This window comes from Rhinatrema bivittatum, chromosome 1 (assembly GCF_901001135.1).
Source record: "Rhinatrema bivittatum chromosome 1, aRhiBiv1.1, whole genome shotgun sequence".
Taxonomy (NCBI): Eukaryota; Metazoa; Chordata; class Amphibia; order Gymnophiona; family Rhinatrematidae; genus Rhinatrema; species Rhinatrema bivittatum.
In genome coordinates this window covers 217609563-217631227 of record NC_042615.1, presented here as the reverse complement: position 1 = coordinate 217631227, position 21665 = coordinate 217609563, and the positions used below count along the sequence as shown (strand labels likewise).

The window sequence follows — 21665 nt, the reverse complement described above, 5'->3', positions numbered from 1 at the left end:
TAAGTCGTATTTTTAACTGACCGAAAATCAAATTATTTACTAAAATCATTGTAACAATTCATTAAATTATATTGATTAATTCAAATCTTGGGTTGAGCTATGGTTTGACTCAATTGGAGCCAAGTATGATTTGTCAACTGTGCTATTCATATTCTAAGGCAGGCGCACCAAAATTGTCTCCCATTTTGAGGTCTGTTTACTAAAGGTGACAACTAATTTTTCAAATCTAAAATTGAATTTACACATATGCAATACTGCCCTTGTAAATGGCTTCATTTTACTGTCTTTTTCACCCATTGTATCAATACAAGAGGTTTTTCAACTGGACCTTTCTCTGGAGGTCCGCCAGTTTCCTCAGTTCTTTTAGGCTGGACCAAGATTGTAGTTACTAAGGATGGAGGCAGAAGATTGCCCTTAGATATAAAGTATATAGCTAGCAGGCACACTTTTGTGGGGAGATGGGGCCTTTGCTGATATTGTGGCTGCAAGCAAGGAGTTGGAGGAAAGAATGATAAGGGAAAAGAGACAATAAATATCCTAGGGAAGGGTTAGGTCAGCCCTCATAGTTGGTGATTCGATTATTAGGAATGTAGACAGCTGGGTGGCTGGTGGGTGTGAGGATTGCCTGGTAACATGCCCTCCTGGTGCAAAGGTGGAGGACCTCACATGTAACCTAGATAGGATTTTAGACAGTGTTGGAGAGGAGCCGGCTGTCGTGATACATGTGGGCACCAATGCCATAGGAAAATGTGGGAAGGAGGTTCTGGAAGCCAAATTTAGACTCTTAGGTAGAAAACTTAAATCCAGAACCTCCAGGGTAGGATTCTCTGAAATGTTCCCTGTTCCACGCGCAGGTTCCCAGAGGCAGGCAGAGCTCCGGAGTCTCAATGTGTGGATGAGACGATGGTGCAAAGAAGAGGGATTCAGTTTTGTAAGGAACTGGGGAACCTTTTGGGGAATGGGGAGTCCTTTCCAAAGGGATGGGTGCCACCTTAACCAAAAAGGGGATAGAGCAGCTTTTAAACTAGAACAAAGGGGAAAGCCGACAGTCACTCAGCAGCGTATGGTTTGGAAGGAGGGATTTTCAAAGGATACTAATGAAGCATTAGAGTTAGGGCATCCCAAGAGTGAGGTTCCAATAATAGGAAAAGTAGTACAAGTCCCTATATTTAAAAACTCACCTGAGCTAAAAGATTCCAATTTATTCCTGTCAGCTGAAAAGCAAAATGTAAATACAAGCAAAAAACACACTTTGTATTATAACCATCGGTCGCAGACAGCTGTGACCGATTCAACTCATGTCATGTGTTGCCCTGCTCTCCTCTCCAGGTCAACTCGTGGCTGGGGCTAGCCCCTACTGCCGCATACCTCCGGGTTCTCAAGGTTCCTCATGGCAGCTGGGACGCCGCCACCACCCACGTTGACTCTGGGACTTCCTAGGCGCATGCGCGCGCCACCGGGCTTCTCTTTGAAGGCCCAAAGGCGGGAACCTCAGGGGCATCACCCTTTCCTAGTTGACTTGGCAATGAGTTCCATCGCCTGGTGCTTGCTCCTGTCTCCTCAGACCCATGGATCTATCTGCAGCTCTGGACCCTGGCTCAGGTACCCGCTCCTCGGGGGTCTGCTCGAGCTCCAGTTGGAGACCTTGTCTCCAGGCTTCACTGCTCCTCAGAGTAGCTCCTGCGACTTCCAGAGTTCTTGCCTCCTGGCTTCCTTGCTCTTCAGGGTGGTCCCTCAAACTACCTTACTACTTGGAGACCCGACTCTGTGCTCCCTTGCTCCTCGGGGCAGTGCCTACATTCTACAACAGTGACTTTACCCTGCGCTTCCCGCTCCTCGAGACAGTGCCTATGTTCTGCATCAGTGACTGTACCCTGTGCTTCCCCGCTCCTCAGCGCAGTACCTATGTTCTACAACAGTGCCTGTACTCAGCATCTCCCCACTCCTCGGGGCAGTGCCTTCATTCTCTAACCAGAGATTCCATCCTGCACAGCCCAGCTCCTCAGGGTGGCTTACGTCACTACTTCGGAGATTCGACTCGGGCTTCCCCGCTCTTCGGGTCAGCCTATGTCATCACACCAGAGATTCTGTTGCTACGCTGCTCTGCCCCTCGGGTCAGTCTCCGCTGCATTCCTCCAGAAATTCCTGTCTCGCGCTCCCCACTACCTAGCGGGGCCTACATAGTGCTCTTCACTACCTAGCAGGGCTCCCCACTACCTAGCACTCCCCACTACCTAGTGGGGCCTACCTAGCATTCCTCTGTCGTAGGCTCCTGCTCTGGTACCTGCATCTCCAACTCGCCTATGGTTCCCTCCAAACTGTGTCTCTTACCCCACCCCATGGGACACTTCACAGTACTCTCTCTACAAGCTCCTGTGATCACGTGGCTGTGACGCAGGACGTCCTACCTCTCTACCACCGTATCTCCTGCTGCAGCTGACCTGGCCTCCTGACAGTGAGGATCTGTGGGGCTCCTCCCCGCAGGTGGTATCAACCCTTACCTCGGTCCACGAAACCCATGAATCTTAGCAGATTGCCAAGTGCATGGATCCGGCAGAGATCTCAGCTATACAGGCCATTCCTGGCCTGGCGCAAAGAATCTGTGAGCAACAAAAGTTCCTGGAAACACTGGCAGCAGCCATTGATAATTTGAGCACTCATTTAGACGCCACTGTAACTGCCGCCATGAAGTCTACCAAGGTCAATTGTTCCATCTCTATGACGGTTCCTCGGCCCACCATGCCCTTTCTAGCACCTCCATGCTTTTCAGGGAACCCTCTTAAGTGCAGGAGTTTCCTGAATCAATGTAATATACACTTCTGCCTGCAACCAGCTTACTTCCCAGATGTGATCACCAAGACGACCTACATTCTTTCCCTTCTGGATGGTAAGGCCTTGGCTTGGGCGTCACCTCTCTAGGAGCATGCTGACTCAGTTATTCGAGACTGGCTCGGGTTTCTTGCTTTATTTCGCTCCATCTTCGATGACCCTGGCAGAAGAGCCATTTCGGGTTCTTCAATTCTCCATCTCCAAAAAGGCACTCAGCCATTAAGTGACTACGTCATTGAATTCAGGACCCTTTCATCTGAACTTCACTGGGACTCAGACTGCTTACGGTCCATCCTCCTTGAGGGTCTGAGTTCCCGGATCAAAGATGAGTTGGCGGCTCGTGAATTGCCTGCTTTCCTGGACTCATTGATAGACCTAGCTGGTCGCATCGACCGCCACTTGCAAGAGCATTCACAGGAGTCTACAGCATCCAGAAGATCTATGACCAGCTTGGCCCAGATTCGACATTCATCTTCACCCAGGCTGAATGCAGCCCAGAGCAAAGCTGAGAATGAGCCAATGCAAATGTGCCAGAGCAGACTCTATCCCAAGGAACAATGTCGTTGCCAGCAATCCACTCTGCCTGTACTGCAGCAAATCCGGACATGCCATAGTCTCATATCCAGTCTGTCCGTGAAACTCCCAGGCCTAGGTTCAGCAGGAGGACTGCTCCTAGGCCTGACTTCGCCTTCTCCTCCATTGACAGTACCCATCTCCATCTCGCTGGACAATCAGGAGTTCCACACTCTGGCTTTGGTAGACTCGAGCTGGTGGGAATTTTATTTTAAAACAATTGACTGAGCACCTCTGGATCCCCACCATCCACTCCCCAGTGTCCTTACTCCTCTCGTTCATCCATGGAGAACCATTACCAGGTGAGGTTACTCACACCACGGCTCCTATTTGGCTCCGCACAGGGTCTCTGCACATAGAGACCATTTCCTTCCATATTCTGGAAAAAGCCATACATCCTGTCATCCTGGGACTGCCATGGCTCCAGCAACACACTGCAGTTTGACTGGACCACATTACAACTCTCTCGCTGGGGCCCCTCCTGCTATGACAACTGTCTGGAGTCCGTCTTGCCCCTGCCATGGCTGAATGCGTCACTCTCTCCTCCCGGCCTTCCTCCGCAATATTCTTCATATGCTGATGTGTTCTCCAAGAAGGCCGCGGATACCTTACCGTGTTGCACCATCAACTTGTTGCCCAACACGGAGCCTCCTCGGGGTAGGATCTATCCGTTATCACTAACCAAAACTCAGGCCATGTTGGAGTACATACATGAGAACCTGGCCATAGGTTTCATTCGGCCCTCCAAGTCTCCCGCTGGAGCTGGTTTTTTCTTTGTAGGGAAAAAGACGGCTCTCTCCGTCCCTGCATCAATTACTGAGGCCTAAACAACACCACCCTAAAAGACCGCTATCCATTGCCTTTGATTTCGGAGCTTTTCAATAGGCTTCAGGGAGCGAAATTCTTCTCCAAATTGGACCTCAGGGGAGCTTACAATTTGGTCCATATCTGCAAAGGCGATGAATGCAAGACCACGTTTAATATGCGTGACGGCCACTTTGAATACCTTGTGATGCCGATTGGCCTTTGCAACGCTCCTGCGGTCTTTCAGAATCTGATGAATGAGGTCTTCAGAGATATGCTATATCAATGTGTTGGGGTGTCCCTTGACGACATCTTAGTTTTTTCCCAAGACCTACAAAGACACAACCAGGATGTCTCTCATGTCCTCCAGCACCCACGGGACAGCCGACTTTGTGCCAAACTCGAAAAGTGTTCTTTCAAGCAGGAGACCATTCCTTTCCTTGGCTATGTGGTTTCCAGTCAAGGGTTCAGAATGGACCCCCAGAAACTGAAGAGTATTCGCGAGTGGCCTCAACCTATGGGCCTCAAGTCACTACAGAGATTCCTTGGCTTTGCCAATTACTACTGGGCTTTTATTCACCATTATTCCACTCTGACCGCACCACTCACTGCCATGATTCGCAAGGGGGCTAATCCTTCTCAGTGGTCACCTGAAGCCATGACCACCTTCCAGAATCTTAAAACAGCCTTTCTCCAGGAGCCATGTCTCCACCATCTAGATCCTAGATGTCCATTTGTAGTCAAGGTTGACGCCTCTGACGTAGGAGTAGGGGCAGTTCTCAGCCAGTTCTTGACTACCCATACCTTACACCCATGCTCCTTTTTTTACCGACGCTTCTCTCCAGCAGAACAAAATTACATGATAGGGGATAAAGAGTTACTAGCTATCAAGCTAGCCTTTGAGGAATGGCTTCTCTAGCTTAAGGGAGCCCAACACCAGATCACAGTGTATACTGACCACAAAAACCTTGAGTATTTACATCACGCTCAGCGCTTGAACCATCGTCAGGCCCGTTGGGCCCTCTTTTTTACCTGATTTAATTTCCTGCTGCGCTACCGACCTGCCAACAAAAAATTGCCATGCCGATGTTCTCTCCAGATTCTTCGTCACAGAGGATGTTCCAAATACTCCACAGCACATAATTGACCAGCTATAGTCATCCTGTCTCCCACGTTTCCAATGCCACCTGGAAAGATGGTGGTTCCTTGCCAGTTATGTCAGAGAATCCTTCAGTGGGCTCACGACTCCTTGACTGCAGGACATCTGGGACAGTCTAGAACTCTCTCCACGCTCCAGCAGTTTTACTGTTAGCCTACCATGAAAAAGGACACACAGGCCTACGTAGAGTCCTGCCCCACGTGTGCCCGTCATAAACTCCCCATTCCTCAGGGTCTGCCTAGCACTCCTCTGTTGGAGGCTCCTGCTCTGGTACTTGCATCTCCAACTCACCTGAGTACTGTGGTTCCCTCCGAACTGTGTCTCTTACCCCACCCCGACACAGGACATCCTAACTCTCTACAACCGTATCTCCTGCTGCAGCTGACCTCACCTCCTGACGGTGAGGACATGTGGGGCTCCTCCCCGCAGGTGGTATCAACTCTCACCTCGGGCCAAGGTTCCATAAAACCCACGAATCGTAACACTTTGAAATGATTGTATGATAATGCAAGAAGTCTAAGAAATAAGATGAGAGAATTGGAGTTTATAGCAGTGAATGATGACATAGACTTAATTGTCATCTCAGCAACATGGTGGAAAGAGGATAACAAATGGGATAGTGCTATTCCGAAGTACAAATTATATTGCAATGACAGAGAGTAGCATCTTGGTGGCGGGGTGTCGCTTTATGTCCAGGATGGCATAGAGTCAAACAGGATAAAGATCCTGCATGAGACTAAATGCACAATCAAATCTTTATGGGTAAAAATCTCTTGAGTGTTGGGGAACAGTATAGTGATAGGAGTATACTACCGTCCACTTGGCCAAATTAGTGAGACAGACAGTGAAAATCTAAGAGAAATTAGTGAAGCTAAACAAATTGGTAGTGCAGTAATAATGGGAGATTTCAATTACCCCAGTACTGACTGGGTAAGTGAAATATCAGGGCATGCTAGAGAGATAAAGTACCTAGATGGAATAAATGACAGATTTATGGAGCAATTGGTTCAGGAACCAATGAGATAGGGAGAAATTTTAAATCTAATTCTCAGTAGGGCACAGGATTTACTGAGAGAGATAACGGTGGTGGGGCCACTTGGCAATAGTGACCATAATATGATCAAATTTGAATTAATGAAGGGGGACAGTAAGTAAATCCACGGCTCTAGCGCTAAACTTTCAAAAGGGAAACTTTGATAAAATGAGAAAAATAGTTAGAAAAAAAATGAAAGGTGCCGCTACAAAGGTAAAAAGTGTGTAACAGGAATGGACATTGTTAAAAAATGCCATCCTAGAAGCATTAAGAAAGGTGGAAGGAAGGCAAAATGATTACCGGCATGGTTAAAAGGTGAAGTGAAAGAGGCTATTTTAGCCAAAAGATCTTCATTCAAAAATTGGAAGAAGGCATAAACATTGGCAAGTTCAATGTAAGATGTTGATAAAGCTGAGGGGACTGAGGGGGGATATGATAGAGGTCTTTAAGATAATGAGAGGTCTTGAATGAGTAGATGTGACTCGGTTATTTATACTTTATACTTTCGAATAATAGAAAGACTAGGGGGCATTCCATGAAGTTAGCAAGAAGCACATTTAAGACTAATTGGAGAAAATTCTTTTTCACTCAACGCACAATAAAGCTCTGGAATTGTTGCCAGAGGATGTGGTTAGTGCAGTTAGTGTAGCTGGGTTCAAAAAAGGTTTGGATAAGTTCTTGGAGGAGAATTCCATTAACGGCTATTTATCAAGTTTACTTAGGGAATAGCCACTGCTATTAATTGCATCAGTAGCATGGGATCTTCTTAGTGTTTGGGTAATTGCCAGGTTCTTGTGCCTGGTTTGGCCTCTGTTCGAAACAGGATGCTGGGCTTGATGGACCCTTGGACTGACCCAGCATGGCAATTTCTTATGTTCTTAAGGCAGACTAAGAGACAATTTGAAAAAAAAGTTGGCCATAGAGGCAAAAAACTCACAATAAAAACTTTAAAAAATATATCTAAAGCAGAAAGCCTCTGAGGGAGAAGGTTGGACATTTGTATGATCAGGGTTAAAGGGACACTTAGAGAAGATAAGGCCATAGCGGAAAACATTAAACAATTTCTTTGCTTCAGTGTTCACTGAAGAGGATGTTGGAGAGATACCCATTCGGAGAAGGTTTTCATGGGTGATGATTCACATCAACTGAACCAAATCGCTGTGATAATCTGGAAGATGTGGTAGGCCTGATTAACAAACTGAAGAGTAGTAAATCACCTGGATCACAATGGTATATACCCCAGGGGTCTGAAGAACTAAAATGAAATTTCAGACCTATTTCAATTAATTTGTAACCTATCATTAAAATCTCCGATGTACCTGAAGATTGGTGATACGATGCGCTCGCAGAACCCATCCCGTGAGCAGCCTCTCACCTCCCGTGCTGCCTGCCGAGCTGGTCAGGCTGGCGCCCGACCACTTCTGTCCACGTTTGCGGCCCGACAACGCCATTGTTACTTCTCCGCAGGTGGAGCCACCGGCCCACCGTCCGCAGCAGGAGAGCCGCTGCAGCCTCCTTTCCTTGGTAGCATGGAGCCGCTGCTGGGATGCTCCTCTTTGTAACCTTGGTGCCGCCACCATCCCTGCTTTCACACTGCTCCTGCCTGTCTCTGGGCTCCTCTATGCGCATGCGTGCACCTCAGCACTTTATTTAAAGGGCCAACGACAGGAAAAGCCCCGCAGCCCCAAACAGATGATGTCATCATTTTGTTCCTTCACTAGCCCTGTAAAAGGGCTCTGCTTTCACTCTTTGGTGCCTTGACATCAGATCTTCACAGTTGCCTGTGGTTTCTTCTCCGGTCAAGCTTCCTACGTGGTCTTCTCGTGTCTAGATAGCTCTTCCTTGATGTTCCTGGTCTTGTTCTTCATCGGAGCTCCTTCGACGCCTGTTCCTGAAGTTCCATGTTCCTGAAGTTCCATGTTCCTAAATTTCCATGTTCCTGAAGTTCCATGTTCCTGATGGTCCATGTTCCTGGTATTCCAGTCCTGGTCCTGATGTTCCAGCCTCCGGCTCTTCATCCTGCTTCCAGGTTTCCCTCTTGTCTACCTTTCCTGGCATGCAACCATCATGGTCCATGACCAGCCCATGGGGGGTTGTGTAGGGCGCTTCGTGGCACAAGGCCTGTCTTCATGTCTGCAGTGCAAGTCTCTGGAAGGCCCTTGCTTTTAATGCTGAGGTCTGTTCCAGAATCTAAGTTCAGAATCCTGAGTCTTGAATCCTGAGTCCTGAATCCCTGAATCCTGTTACTGGTTTTCGGAGCTCCTTGTTCCTGCTTCGGTTCATGCCCTAGACTCAAGCCAGAGCCTGCTCCGCTTCAGCATGGTCTGCAACCAGCCATGGGCAACTGTGTAGGATGAGCCTCAGTGCAGGTCTCTCCTGAATCTTCATTAAGTTTCCGGCTTCAAGCCTTCATCTTCTCATCTGGAGTCTGCTTCGCTTCCGGCGTGATCCACGACCAGCCACAGGCAGCTATGTAGGGCACGCTGTGTAGGGCACGCTGTAGTACACTGTCGGGTGTACGCTGTAGGTCCAGTGGAGGCCTGTACTAATGCCTGAATCCTGAATCCGAACCTGGGTCCTCTAAGTTCCTCGAGTCCTCATCTGAGTCTTCCAAGTTCCCTGAGTCTTCGTCTCAGTCTTCCAAGTTCCTCAGTTCCATGTTTTGTCATATTCCTGCTCTCAGCCACCATTTGCCTCACACACTCGTCGTTCCAAGCGGCAGATCTGGAAGGGCTACCGATTGGCTGGAGGGCTACTCTTGAGACCAGCCATTGCATTGCTGGGACCCACTTGTGTGTGTAGGTCCAGTGAGGTCTGAGCATCGCCTTGTTGCAGATTCTATGTTGTTCCATGTTCTTGGATCCTGGTCCAACCTTGTTCCAGCTCCAGTCTGTGCTTGGACACAGACTGTATATGTCTGGGGGCTCTCCCTGAGCCATGCCGTGATCCAAGGGCTTCACATCCCTCCAGAGCAAGTGACCGCATCCCCACGAGTGCCAACCAATTCAAAGGTTGCCCAATTTAACCCCTATATTTAAAAAGGGATCCAGGGGTGATCCCTCGGAAACTATAGACTGGTGAGCCTGACTTCAGTAATAGGAAAAATCAGGAAACTGTTAGAAAGAATAAAATCACAAAACATTTAGATAGATATGGTTTTTTGATGTGTCCACACAACCTAACCTACATGGATTTACCCAAGGGAAGTCTTGCTCACAAATCTCCTATATTTTTAGAAGGGGTAAATATACATGTGGACAAAGGTGAACTGGTAGATGTGGTGCATTGGATTTTCAGAAGATGTTCAACGATTGTCCTACATGAGAAGCTTCTAAGAAAACTAAAAAGTCATGGCATAAGAAGTGATGTCCTTTTGTGGATGCAAGCTGGCTTAAAAGACAGGAAAACAGAGAGTTAGGATTAAATGGTCACTTTTCACAGTGGGAAAAAGGTAAACAGTGAAGTGCATCAGGAATATGTACCTTGGACCGGTGCTTTTCAATATATTATAAATGATCCTGGAAAGGGGTACGACAAGTGAGATGATCAAATTTGCGGATGACACAAAATTATGTAGAGTAGTTAATGTCAAGCGGATGCAAGAGAAATTTGCGAGACTGGAAGATTGGGTTTCCCAAATGGCAGATGAAATTTAACGTGGACAAGTGCAAAGTGATGCATATAGGGAAAAATAACCCTTGCTGCAGTTACACAATGTTAGGTTCTATCTTAGGAGTTACCACCCAGGAAAGAGATCTAGGAGTCATAGTGGATAATATGTTGAAATTGTTGGCTCAGTGTGCTGTGACAATCAAAAAGCAAAACAGAATGTAGGAATTATTAGAAAGGGAATGGCAAATAAACGGAGGATGACATAATGCATCTGTATTACTCCATGGTGAGATCGCACCTTGAATATTATGTGCAATTCTGGTAACCACATCTCAGAAAGGATATAGCTGCACTGGAGAAAGTGCAGAGAAGGGCAACGAAAATGATAAGGGGCATGGAATGTCTGTCTTATGAGGAAATGCTAAAAATGTTAGGGCTGTTCAGTCTGGAGAAGAGATAACTAAAGGGGGAAATGATAGACGTCTACACAATAATGAAAGGACATGAACAAGTTAATATAAATCAATTATTTACTCTCTCAGATAATAGAAGGACCGGGGGCACTCCTTGAAGTTAGCAAGTAGTTCATTTCAAACAAATCAAAGAAAATTATTTTTCACTCAGCACATAGTTAAGCTCTGGAATTCATTGCCAGAGGATGTGCTTACAGCAGTTAGTGTAAACTGTGTTTAAAAAAGGTTTGGATACGTTCTTAGAGGAAAAATCCATAAACTGCTATCACGGTAATTAGTAGCTTGTGATTTATCTAATGTTTTGGTACTTGCCAGATACTTGGGACTTGGATTGGCCACTGTTGGAAACAAGATACTGGGCTTGATAGACCCTTGGTCTGACCCAGTATGGCATATCTTTTGTTCTTATGTTCTTAGGATAAGACAGATAGAAGGAGAGGGGTGAAGAGCAGGCAGTGTAAGACGCTAAGACCTAAGAACTTCAGTCAGAGGAAAGTTCTGCTTGAACCTTCTGGATAAGGAAGTAATTTAAAGGTGCAGGCATTATATCAAGAGAGCAAAAGAGACCATGATCCATTTATTTTCTGCTTCTTGTTTCTTCCCCCTTTTCTATGTGTGGACTTGAGTAGGGACATTTCTCTATTATAAATTGCTTGTTTCTATGAGATTTGTCCTGGATTGCTGTTTTTTTTCTTGTTTAAATGGATTAATAATTCTTTTGTAATTCATTTACAAATCAATACAAATAAAATTAAAAAAGAAGAGACCATGATCCTCTGTTATGCCTGTCGGTCACAGACGGCTGCGACCGCGTTTACTTACATCCTGCACTGTTCTCCAGCCCTCCCCGGGTCTGCTCGCGGCACAGGCCAACCTCCACCGCCGCGTTCCCCATGGCTCCTCGTGGCGGCTGAGATGCCGCCACCACCCACGTCATCTCCGGGCCTTCCTAGGCATGCGCGCGCGCCACCGGACCCTCCTTTGAAGCCTCTTCGGCGGGAACCTCAGGGGCGTCCCTGCTTGATGATGTCATTGGATCAAGGTACTTAAGCTCCATCTTTGCCCTCAGCTAGCTGACTTGGTAACAAGTTCCATATGTCTCTACTAGCTCCTGCCTCCGTGTTCCTGTGGCTACGCTATTGGACTCCATTGGACTTTGGTCTCTGTCTGGTACCCACTCCTCGAGGGCCAGTGGGTGCTCTCTATGGGGACCCTATCTCCTGGCCTCCCCCGCTCCTTGGGCTGGCCCTGTGCTTCCTGAAGTCCTACTCTGCAAGGCTCCCCGCTCCTTGGGGCTGCCCCCTGGAACACTTTCACCACTCAGGAGTTACTCCAGTGCTTCCCCACTCCTCAGGGTTGTGCCTACGTGCTGTGGTGGCCTCTCAGCACCGTCCCGCTCCTCGCGGCAGTGCCCTTGTGCTACTCTGCGGCTGTCTGCGCTTCCCCACTCCTCAGGGTCGCACTTTCATGCTACAAAGACTGCCAGCACTTCCCCGCTCCTCAGGGCTGTGCTCCTGTAGTATAAAGAGACTGTGCTTCCCACTCCACAGGTTTCAACCTACATCAGAGACCTGACTCGGGCTTCCCTGCTCCATGGGTTGGCTTATGTCGCTACAGCTGCACCTCCCTCGCTCCGCAGCTCCGCTCCTTGCGGTTGTTTCTCCGGTATACCTCCTGCACACCAGTCTCATTCCTTTCTGCTCTGCGGCCTGCCTGGCACCTTCCCCCTCGGGGGTCTCAGTCCAGGTATTGTCCCCTGCTTGCTTGTCTACTGGGGAATTCCTACTGACATCTCGGGACCTCTCCACAGTCTCACCCAGAGCTCCTTGCCATGCCTGACCTCACCTCCCGACGGTGTGGGCCTGTGGAGCTCCTCCCCACAGGTGATACTAACTCGCACTTTGGGCCAAGGGTCCACATACCCACAAACCATAACATCCTCTGACAGATATAGATAATTTTAATTCCTGGCTCAAAACCTGGTGTATAGAAAGTGGTTTTGGATAAATTGGAGGCTGAGGTTGTGTATGGAGCAATAAAAAGCTTTTTGGAAAGAATGGCCTTAATTTGTCTGTAGTAGTAAGGAGGATGCTAAGTGAGAAATTCAGATCACATATTATCAGACATATAAACTAAAGAATGGGGTAGCAGGAAATGGCCAATAAAACTGATGTCACCCCCAAGTAATACAGAAAGTGGGTGGAGAAAATAACAAAATCAATCAACTCAAAAAAACAGAAAATGTGACTAGGAAGTGTAACAAATCAAGAGAGAAATATTGGAAAGTGATGACTACAAATGCTCGCAGTTTGGGCAATAAAATCCCAGACCTGCTGGCCCTAATGGCGGAGGCAGACCTGGACAGTGTTGCGGTCATGGAGACATGGTTCACGGATTCTCATGAGTAGACCACGGCCATGCCAGGCTATAAATTGATAAGGATAGACAGAGAGATCAGAAAAGGGGGAGGAGTAGCTCATTATGTCAAAAACAATCTCCAAGCAACAGAACCGCAAGGAATGTGGGGTAGAGAAGAAGCATTATGGGCCATCCTAAAAAAAGATGTTGTTGCATCCATTTTTACTGGAGTGGTTTACAGGCCTCCGGCTCAAATGAAAGAGCTAGACAGAAATCTAGTCAAAGACATCCAGAAGGTGGGAAAGAAGGGAGAAGTGTTGATTTTGGGGGATTGTAATCTGCCAGATATAGACTGGAGAATCCCTTCTGCGAAATCTACCAGAAGTAGAGAGATAGTGGATGCCCTACAAGGGGTTCTCTTCAAACAAATGGCATGAGGGAAGATGCGATACTTGACTTGGTGCTCACTAATGGGGATAATGTTTGTAATGTCCGGCTGGGAGACCATCTCAGCCCTAGTGATCATCAAATGGTATGGTTTCATATCTCAAATAGGATGCAGAGAAGTCACAAGAAGACCTGGGTTTTGAATTTCAAAAATACAGACTTTGTCGAAATGGGGACGTACCTGGAGGTAGAACTAGAAGACTGGGAGAAAATGGGAGAGGTGGAGCACAGTGGGCCAAACTAAAAGGAGCAATTACAAAGGCAACAAATCTATATGTTAGAAGAGTAAACAAAAGTAAGAGAAATAAGAAAGTTCTGGGTCTCAAAGGAAGTGGCAGATACAATAAAAGCAAAAAGAGCAGCGTTCAAGAAATATAAAGGATCCCAAATTGAGGAACACAGGGAAGAATATCTGGTGAAACTGAGGGAAACAAAGAAGGAAATCAAGAAAGCTAAAAGTCAGATGGAAGAAAGGATTGTCAAAGAGCTAAAGAGAGGTGAGAAATCGTTTTTCAGATATATAAGAGAAAGGAGAAAGATCCGAAGTGGTATTATGAAATTGAAAGGTGACAATGATCTATGTGTGGAGAGAGATGAAGAAATAGCAGAAATATTAAACAAATACTTCAGTTTGGTGTTCACTAAAGAAGACCCTGAAGAAGGACCTTTGCTGGTTGACAAGACCGTAGGTGGAGATGGGCTAGATGAAAATCCGTTTACAGAAGAGATTATATGGGAAGAGCTAGGAAAATGAAAGTGCGCAAGGCCATGAGGCCAGATGAAGTTCATCCCAGGATACTGAGGGAAATCAGAGATGTGCTGATGGGTCCGCTTAATGACATGTTCAATAGATCCCTGGAAATGGGAGTGGTGCCGAATGACTGGAGAAAAGTGGTGGTGGTCCTGCTCCACAAGAGTGATAGCAGAGAGGAGGCTGGAAACTACAGGGTGGTTAGCCTCACCTTGCTATTGGGAAAATAAATGGAGACTTTGCTGAAAGGATAGTGAACTATCTACAATTAGGAGGATTCCTGGACCTGAAGCAACATGGATTCACTAGGGGAAGGTCCTGTCAGACAAATCTGATTGATTTTTGATTGGTTGACTAAAGAATTGATTAGAGGAAGAGCACTCAATATGATCTACTTGGATTTCAGCAAAGCTTTTGATATGGTCCCACATAGGAGACTTGTGAATAAAATGATAAGCTTGGAAGTGAGCATCAAGGTGGTGGAGTGGATTACAAACTGGTTGACAGACAGAAGACAGCAATTGATGGTAAATGGAACCTACTCTGAAGAAAGAGCGGTGTTAAGTGGAGTGCCACAAGGATCAGAATTGGGACCAGTTCTGACCAATATATTTGTGAGTGACATTGCAGAAGGGATAGAAGGTAAAGTGTATCTATTTGCGGATGATACTAAGATCTGCAATGCCTGAAGGAGTAGAGAGAATGAGACGTCATTTAAGGAAGCATGAACAGTGGCTGAAGATATGGCAACTGAATTCATTGCCAATAAGTGCAGAGTCATGCATCTGGGGTGCAGTAATCAAAAAGAGCTGTATGTGATGGGAGGTGAAGGTCTTTTGTTCACGGAGAAAGAGAGGAACCTTGGGGTGATAGTGTCTAGCAATCTGAAGAAGATGAAGCAATGTGACAAGGCTATAGCTAAAGGTAGAAGAATGCTGGGCTGCATAGAGAAAGGAATATCTAGTAAGAAAAAGGAAGTGACAATCCCCTGGTACAGGTCCTTAGTGAGACTTCACCTGGAGTACTGTGTTCAGTTCTGGAGACCGTATCTCAAAAAAGGGTCATTGACCAGATGGAGGCAGTCCAGAGAAGGGCAACCAAATTGGTGGGTGGTCTCCATCAAATGACTTATGAGGAAATGTTGAAGGACTTAAATATGTATACCCTGGAGGAGAGGAGGTGCAGGGGAGATATGATACAGACCTTCAGATACCTGAAAGGTTTTAATAATGCACAATCAACAACAAACGTTTTGCATTGGAAAGAAATCAGTAGAATTTGGGGTCATGAAATGAAACTTCAGGGAAGACAACTCAGAACCAATGTCAGGTAATATTTCTTCATGGAGAGTGTGATGGATGCCTGGAATGCCCTTCCAGAGGTGGTGGTGAAGACAAAAACAGTGAAAGAATTCGAAAAGGCATGGGATAAATACGATGGATCCCTAAAGGCTAGAGGATGGAAATGAAGAAATGAGCACATGGGGATAACTGCTGGTGTGGCGGTTACTACCCTTAACCAATAAGCCTTCATACTGTTGATGCAACTCCATCAGTGCTGTCTGCTTCAACGGCAGAGGGAAAAGAGGAAAAGGGGAATTAGATTCAGACAGCAAACAGCAAGGACATTGAATTTTGCGGTCAGGGAAAATAAATAAGCATGGGGGTAACTTGCTGATACAGCTGTTACTTTCCTAAACCAATGATGCAACTCCAGCATTGATCTCTGCTTCAACAGCAGGAGGTAATAGAATTGGACTGAAACAGAAACCAACAAGGGCCATGACTTTGATGGTCTGGGAAACTGATAGGTGCAGAAACTACCATAAGCTGGTTGGGCAGATTGGATGGACCTTTGGTCCTTTTCTGCCTTCATTTGTATGTTTCTATGTTTCTATATATATCTGATTTCAAACTTTTCAGCCTGTTATATTTTCTATTTTCTGGATATTTTCAGTCTACTGTGACTGCAGTAGGCAAAATATTTCAGCCAGCTGTTTCCACCAGGTGCTTCAGTCATGCCCTGAAAAGACACACTGAGATGTATATATTTATTCCCAGTAAGAGAACAGTCTGGCACTACATTAAAAGAGAATTCTATTACATAGCTGAGCTTCCTAATGTGATGGGTGAAACTGATTGGAAAAAAAATAGGAAGTGACCTATTAATGTGCCTCAAAATATATAAAAACGAGCAAAAAGATTGGAGGCAGTGTTTCTTAATTTAATGGTCAATAAGCAAAACGAAAGAAATATAAAAAAGAGAATTTATCATCCAAACCTTGAGTATAAATGAAACATGGACTATATATAATGATTATTATTTAGTGACTGTTTAATAGAGCTGGTTGCTCCATACCCCTGCATAAAGTCTGTGAGGAGGCCACCAGTACCCCACCTCCCTACCGCAACACTCCCTACCTCTTCCCAACAGAAAAACATTAGGTCGCCCCCCTCCCCCACTACTATCCACATCCCTTACAAACACCCCTAAAAGCTCACCCCTAGTTTTACCAGTTGAGCAGGCAGGAAGACTCATTCTTCCCTCCTGCTGGCTCACTTCATTGCACTGTTCTGACAACAATGCTTTAGCCTCACTGTTAACCAAACCTAGGAAACTGAATTTTCGATTTTTACATGATTAAATGGCTTGGCTTTTTATTTTCAGTAGGTATGTATTCTGGAAACAATGTTTTCACTTACGCACTTCATGTTGACCAGGGTTGACTGAAAACTCAATGGCAAAAAGGTCTTTGCCTTCAAAGCTGCGACCGATGCTGTATGCTTTGGAGATATGGGAGCATTTCGCAGCAGTCTTCTTCAGAATTCTGACCATCTGAGAATACGTATGATGAGTGAAAAGAATGAAGGTGGTTGGCATCTCAGGAAGCAACTCTTCATTACTAATTTCCATATTTCCTGTAAAAAAAAAGAAAAAGAAAATGTTGACTTATAAGGAGTGCACAGAAGCAGCATATTTATAGCTTATGTAATAATGAGCATAAGTATTAATGCAGAAATAAATTAACACCCATGTAATAAAGGTGCAAATGCATACTATCTGCATGCTCGTTAACCTTACTGTTGGTTCACAGATGTGGTTTTAGTGCAAATGCCAAAGGAGTTAACTTAGTAGGTGCTGCAATGATATTTTATAATGTCCAGAAAATGCTCTTGCATACCATACTGTAATTCAGCTTTCAAGTAACAATTTACACTGGGCTTCCTTTGAAGTTTTACCTCTCAGTTTTTCCAGTGGGTCATAGCATCCTTCTTCTTTGCTAACAAAGAAACGATCACAGTCCAGAAAGTAAGGCCACGCCATGTCTATCGCATCAAATGCAGGAAGGCAGCTTTTCTTCAAGGACTCACAAACGTGTCGGCAGGGTTTTACAGCCTTGCTCACCTCACACCGAGGTGCCAAAATCGAGCAACCCAGAAGTCTCAAATCAGGATTGCACTCTCCTTGAAGCAAGTTGTCTATGACACTCAGCAGAATATATTCAGCACTAAATTCAATCTCGTCTCTTGTTCTCTGGTTCAGTAAATTAGGAAGCATTGTTTTGGTATAGGGTAAGTCATCACAGTATCCCAAGGAGAGGTCAATGCAACTTACTATAAAATAAAATAAAAAATAAGATTTTTGATTACACAAACACCACCATATAAATACATACACATCTCTCTCTCTATGTATATGTTTGTATATATTTTGGAGCAGTCAGTCAGGCATAGTATAGTACAAGGTGTCAGCTTCTGGCTTCACCAGCTGGAGACTAATTATCTCCTGGGTATGTCTGGCAATTTATATACCTGCTTCAGAGGAAGAGCAGATTGCCCCTGGAAAGAGGCAAAGCTCAGAAGTGGGTAATGAAGCTGAAAAGGAAAGCCTTCCAGATCAAGCGGGGGTTCAGAGGGAGCAGAGAGAGAAAGGAATGTGAGTTCCAGAGAGTCAAACAGAGGTCCAGCAGAGCCCAGATGGAGAGAGCTCAGTGTTCCATGAGGAAGACTCCATGCTGACACTGGGCTGCAGCCCTTTCATATTTGTGGTTGCCAGCTTTCCTGAGGCAAGACAGGGTTGTGCTGGTTTGCAGAACCTAAAGTTTATTCGGAGACCTGTGAAAGACAAGATTTTGTATTCTGCTTTATTTGTATCACATTGGCCTAATTTGTTAAACAATCATCATCCACTTAAGGAAAGGTAAATAAAGCCTTATAATTATTTCATAAAATTTGGAGCTGCATTCTACAGTATACATGCACATACAGAGGTAGACAAACACATATTTTAAAGATGATTTTAAATTTTATACAGATAAATCGATGTGTGATCACTGCTAGAAACTAAGCTGCATATCACCCTAGTTCAAGTTACATGGAAAGTTTGGATTTCCCCAGATCTGCTAGGGAAAGTCATCAGATCTTTCCTGGTACATTTGGAGTAAATGTTTTTGAAAACTTGTAATGCAACAGGATCTGCTACAAATTTGTATAAAGTCAATAATAGGGGCCTATGCACTAAACCTCACACTAAATATGTGGAACACACTACACATTTTTGCAGAGCTACTAAAGAAAAATTATTTAGTGAACATGACAAAAAAGTGTGCAAGCTATCATAAAAATGTAGTGTGTACACAGTGCAGATCAATATCCCCAGTGATAGCTAACCAGTCCTTTCAATTTTGGCTGGCTAACATGGAGGCTGTCTTCCCCCCTCTAAATTCCTCCCCCCAAGCAAGATCAGACTCTCCTCCCATCAAGAACAGATCCCCTCCCACCAACATGAAGAGATAACATTGCCTTGATCAGTCCCCACATCCCCACCCACACACCAAGCCAGACCCAACCCTTTTACTAGCATGCCCTGACCACCAACCTGAGCTAGACTTGAACTCCCTAAGGGAAGATCCAACCCCCCCTGAAAATGACCCAAACTCCCCCTCAAGGAAGACCACCCACCCTTGGCTGGTCCCCTGGGAAAGGATTTGATCATACCTCCACCTTTATGAATGAGAGGGGAGCTCCAGTTCATTATGTGACCTTCACAAATCAGAGGATCAAATGGGGAGTGAGTCTGCTGGTAGTGATAAACATGTGAAACATGAAGCACTGAATAATCTCATTATTATAAAGTCATAGGAAAGAAACTGGGAGTATAGTGAGTATAGACACAGAGTTGCAGAAGCAGCAACTAAAAATATCTGAGGTCCATATTCAAAAGTAATGGTTCTCTATCTAAGTGGCTTACCTGGTTATATTTAGCCCTTTTCCAGCAAAATTCTTTTTTTTTTCTTTGTATGAACAATTTTATTGGTGCATAACATAAAATAAACAGTACATAACAGTTACATAAGCTCAGCCTCATTATTCACCACATTTTTTGATATCCCTTTCCCCCCTCCCCTCCCTCCCATCTGTACATATACTCCCAATATTCGCACAGATGTCTGAAGTCAGAAATATAATACAGCAATATGACCAATATATAGACCCTTAAATTCCTTCAATGTGTGGCAGTGTCCTCCAATCGTCTTGAATTTCGCCAATGAAGGAAAGCATACTCAGACAGCTATTGTGTCTTAGTACTGGTTTATTTAGAGAGTCTCAATACTGGTTTATGTAGAAACGATTACAAAATAACATCTCCTGTTATTCTCTGCACTTATGCCAGACTGAGGACTTGTGTGCCCAAAATGCCAGCACATCTCTGTCAATTTCCTTGGTGGGCTCTGTTAGATAGCACATCACAGAAATCTCTTCTGGGGTCTCTTAGCCAGCTGCTTTAGATATGGCCTGCGTTAGGAGAGACAGTTATGACAGGACAATGTGGTTTTGGCTTATGGGTTGTCGCTGCAGATGCATGGCAAGGGGCTGCTGGCTTGCCATCTGACTGTTAGAAGGACCGTGAGATTAGCTTACTTCCTACCCCTTTCCTCTGTTTTTTGTTTTGAGAAGCAGAGGAAATTCCCAGGCTAGTACTGCAAACCCCCCTCTCAGTAGTGCTAGTGAGTGCTGCTGCTTCTTCAGATGATGCTGCATTCCAGTGTTTGTTGGATGCTCCAGAACCTTCCCTCGACTGACGGTCTTACTATAGGCAATGTACTGAGAGACATGCATGTCCTCCCTTATTTTAAAGTGATTCTAGATGAGGGATGACTTGCACAATGTCTCTCTGCAGCCTCAAGGTCTGATACTGGCACTGGAGTTGAGGTTGAGGATGGACTGTGAAGAAAAAGGTCAGGGGCTTCACTCATGCTCTCTAGCTGCACTGTCTGCTCTTCCTGGGGTAGGCTCTCAACACCATCAGTATCATCTATTTCCCACACCACTTCACTGGAGGGTAAGATGCTCTTGATTAGACGTAACATATTTTCTTCTACTAGTAGCTTTTCTTATAATTCAGGGAATGCCAGACAAGATTCTTCCTCAGAATCAGATGTTGAAAATACTGCCTCTGTTACCTCAGAATAAGTAATCATGGAGGAGTGTGCTGCCGACTTTGGGTATAACACTACTGCTGCCCCTGTGCTTGCCCCTGCTCTGCTAATGCCAGCCTTAGATGGCTCTCCCAACTTTTTCCATCTCCAAAACAAGAGGGAGAAGAATAGGTGGCAGTGGCATATGCTCTCTGAATTTCAATTCTTAGAGCTTGAGCTGGCTTCTGCTCCTGGTTTTCTGCAGTTAAAAAAAAGTCTCTTAAGATTTGGGACAGAACTCCCTTTTTATCACTGCTAGTAGATCTGCTAGTAATTCTCACAGGCTGGGTTGGCTTTGCAGCACATCCCCTGCCATTCCCTCCTCTGCCTTTTCTTCTCAGAGGCATGATGGAATTTGAAGTGCCTACTGGAGGTTTTGATATCACAATAGAATTTATTAATACTGTACCATCACTCACAATACCACTGTAAGTACTGAATGAGTATGTTTGTCACACATATTCAATCAGATTCACAGAGATGGCTGAGACGGCTGAGGGGGGATATGATAGAGGTCTTTAAGATCATGAGAGGTTTTGAACAAGTAGATGTGACTCAGTTATTTACACTTTCGAATAATAGAAGGACTAGGGGGCATTCCATGAAGTTAGCAAGTAGCACATTTAGGACTAAGCGGAGAAAATTCTTTTTTCACTCAACGCACAATAAAGCTCTGGAATTTGTTGTCAGTGGATGTGGTTAGTGCAGTTAGTGTAGCTGGGTTCAAAAAAGGTTTGGAATGGATAAGTTCTTGGAGGAGAAGTCCATTGACAGCTATTAATCAAGTTTACTTAGGGAATAGCCACTGCTATTAATTGCATCAGTAGCATAGGATCTTCTTAGTGTTTGGATAATTGCCAGGTTCTTCTGGCCTGGTTTGGCCTCTGTTGGAAACAGGATGCTCTGCTTGATGGACCCTTGGTCTGATCCAGCATGGCAATTTCTTATGTTCTTATGTTCTTAGACTGAGTTCATGTACAGAGCCAATTTTCCAATCAGAGTTAGCAGCAGCATGCTAATGGTGGTGAAAACTATGTCATTCTAGGGCTATCCGTCATGGTGTCTGCATAAATATATGTCACATTGCACACCCAGATATATACACAATGTATATGTGTTAGAAATGTGTTGGTAATAAAAATGTGTTG

General features: G+C 45.1%; 1 protein-coding gene across 2 annotated transcripts in view; it reads right to left on the bottom strand.

Moving 5' to 3' along the window:
- Positions 1 to 21665, bottom strand: part of CPZ (carboxypeptidase Z) — a 152304-nt gene that overhangs the window by 61739 nt on the left and 68900 nt on the right. The window contains exons 1-3 of one of the 2 annotated variants that reach the window (XM_029591848.1): positions 17852 to 18047; positions 17279 to 17653; positions 16742 to 16957 (exon numbers count right to left, since the gene is read on the bottom strand). In XM_029591848.1, the coding sequence (XP_029447708.1) occupies positions 16742 to 16957; positions 17279 to 17597 (535 nt within the window). In that variant the 5' untranslated portion in view covers positions 17598 to 17653; positions 17852 to 18047. Of the gene's footprint in view, positions 1 to 16741; positions 16958 to 17278; positions 17654 to 17851; positions 18048 to 21665 lie in introns of those variants that run through there. The other variant, XM_029591839.1, reaches the window with a different exon arrangement.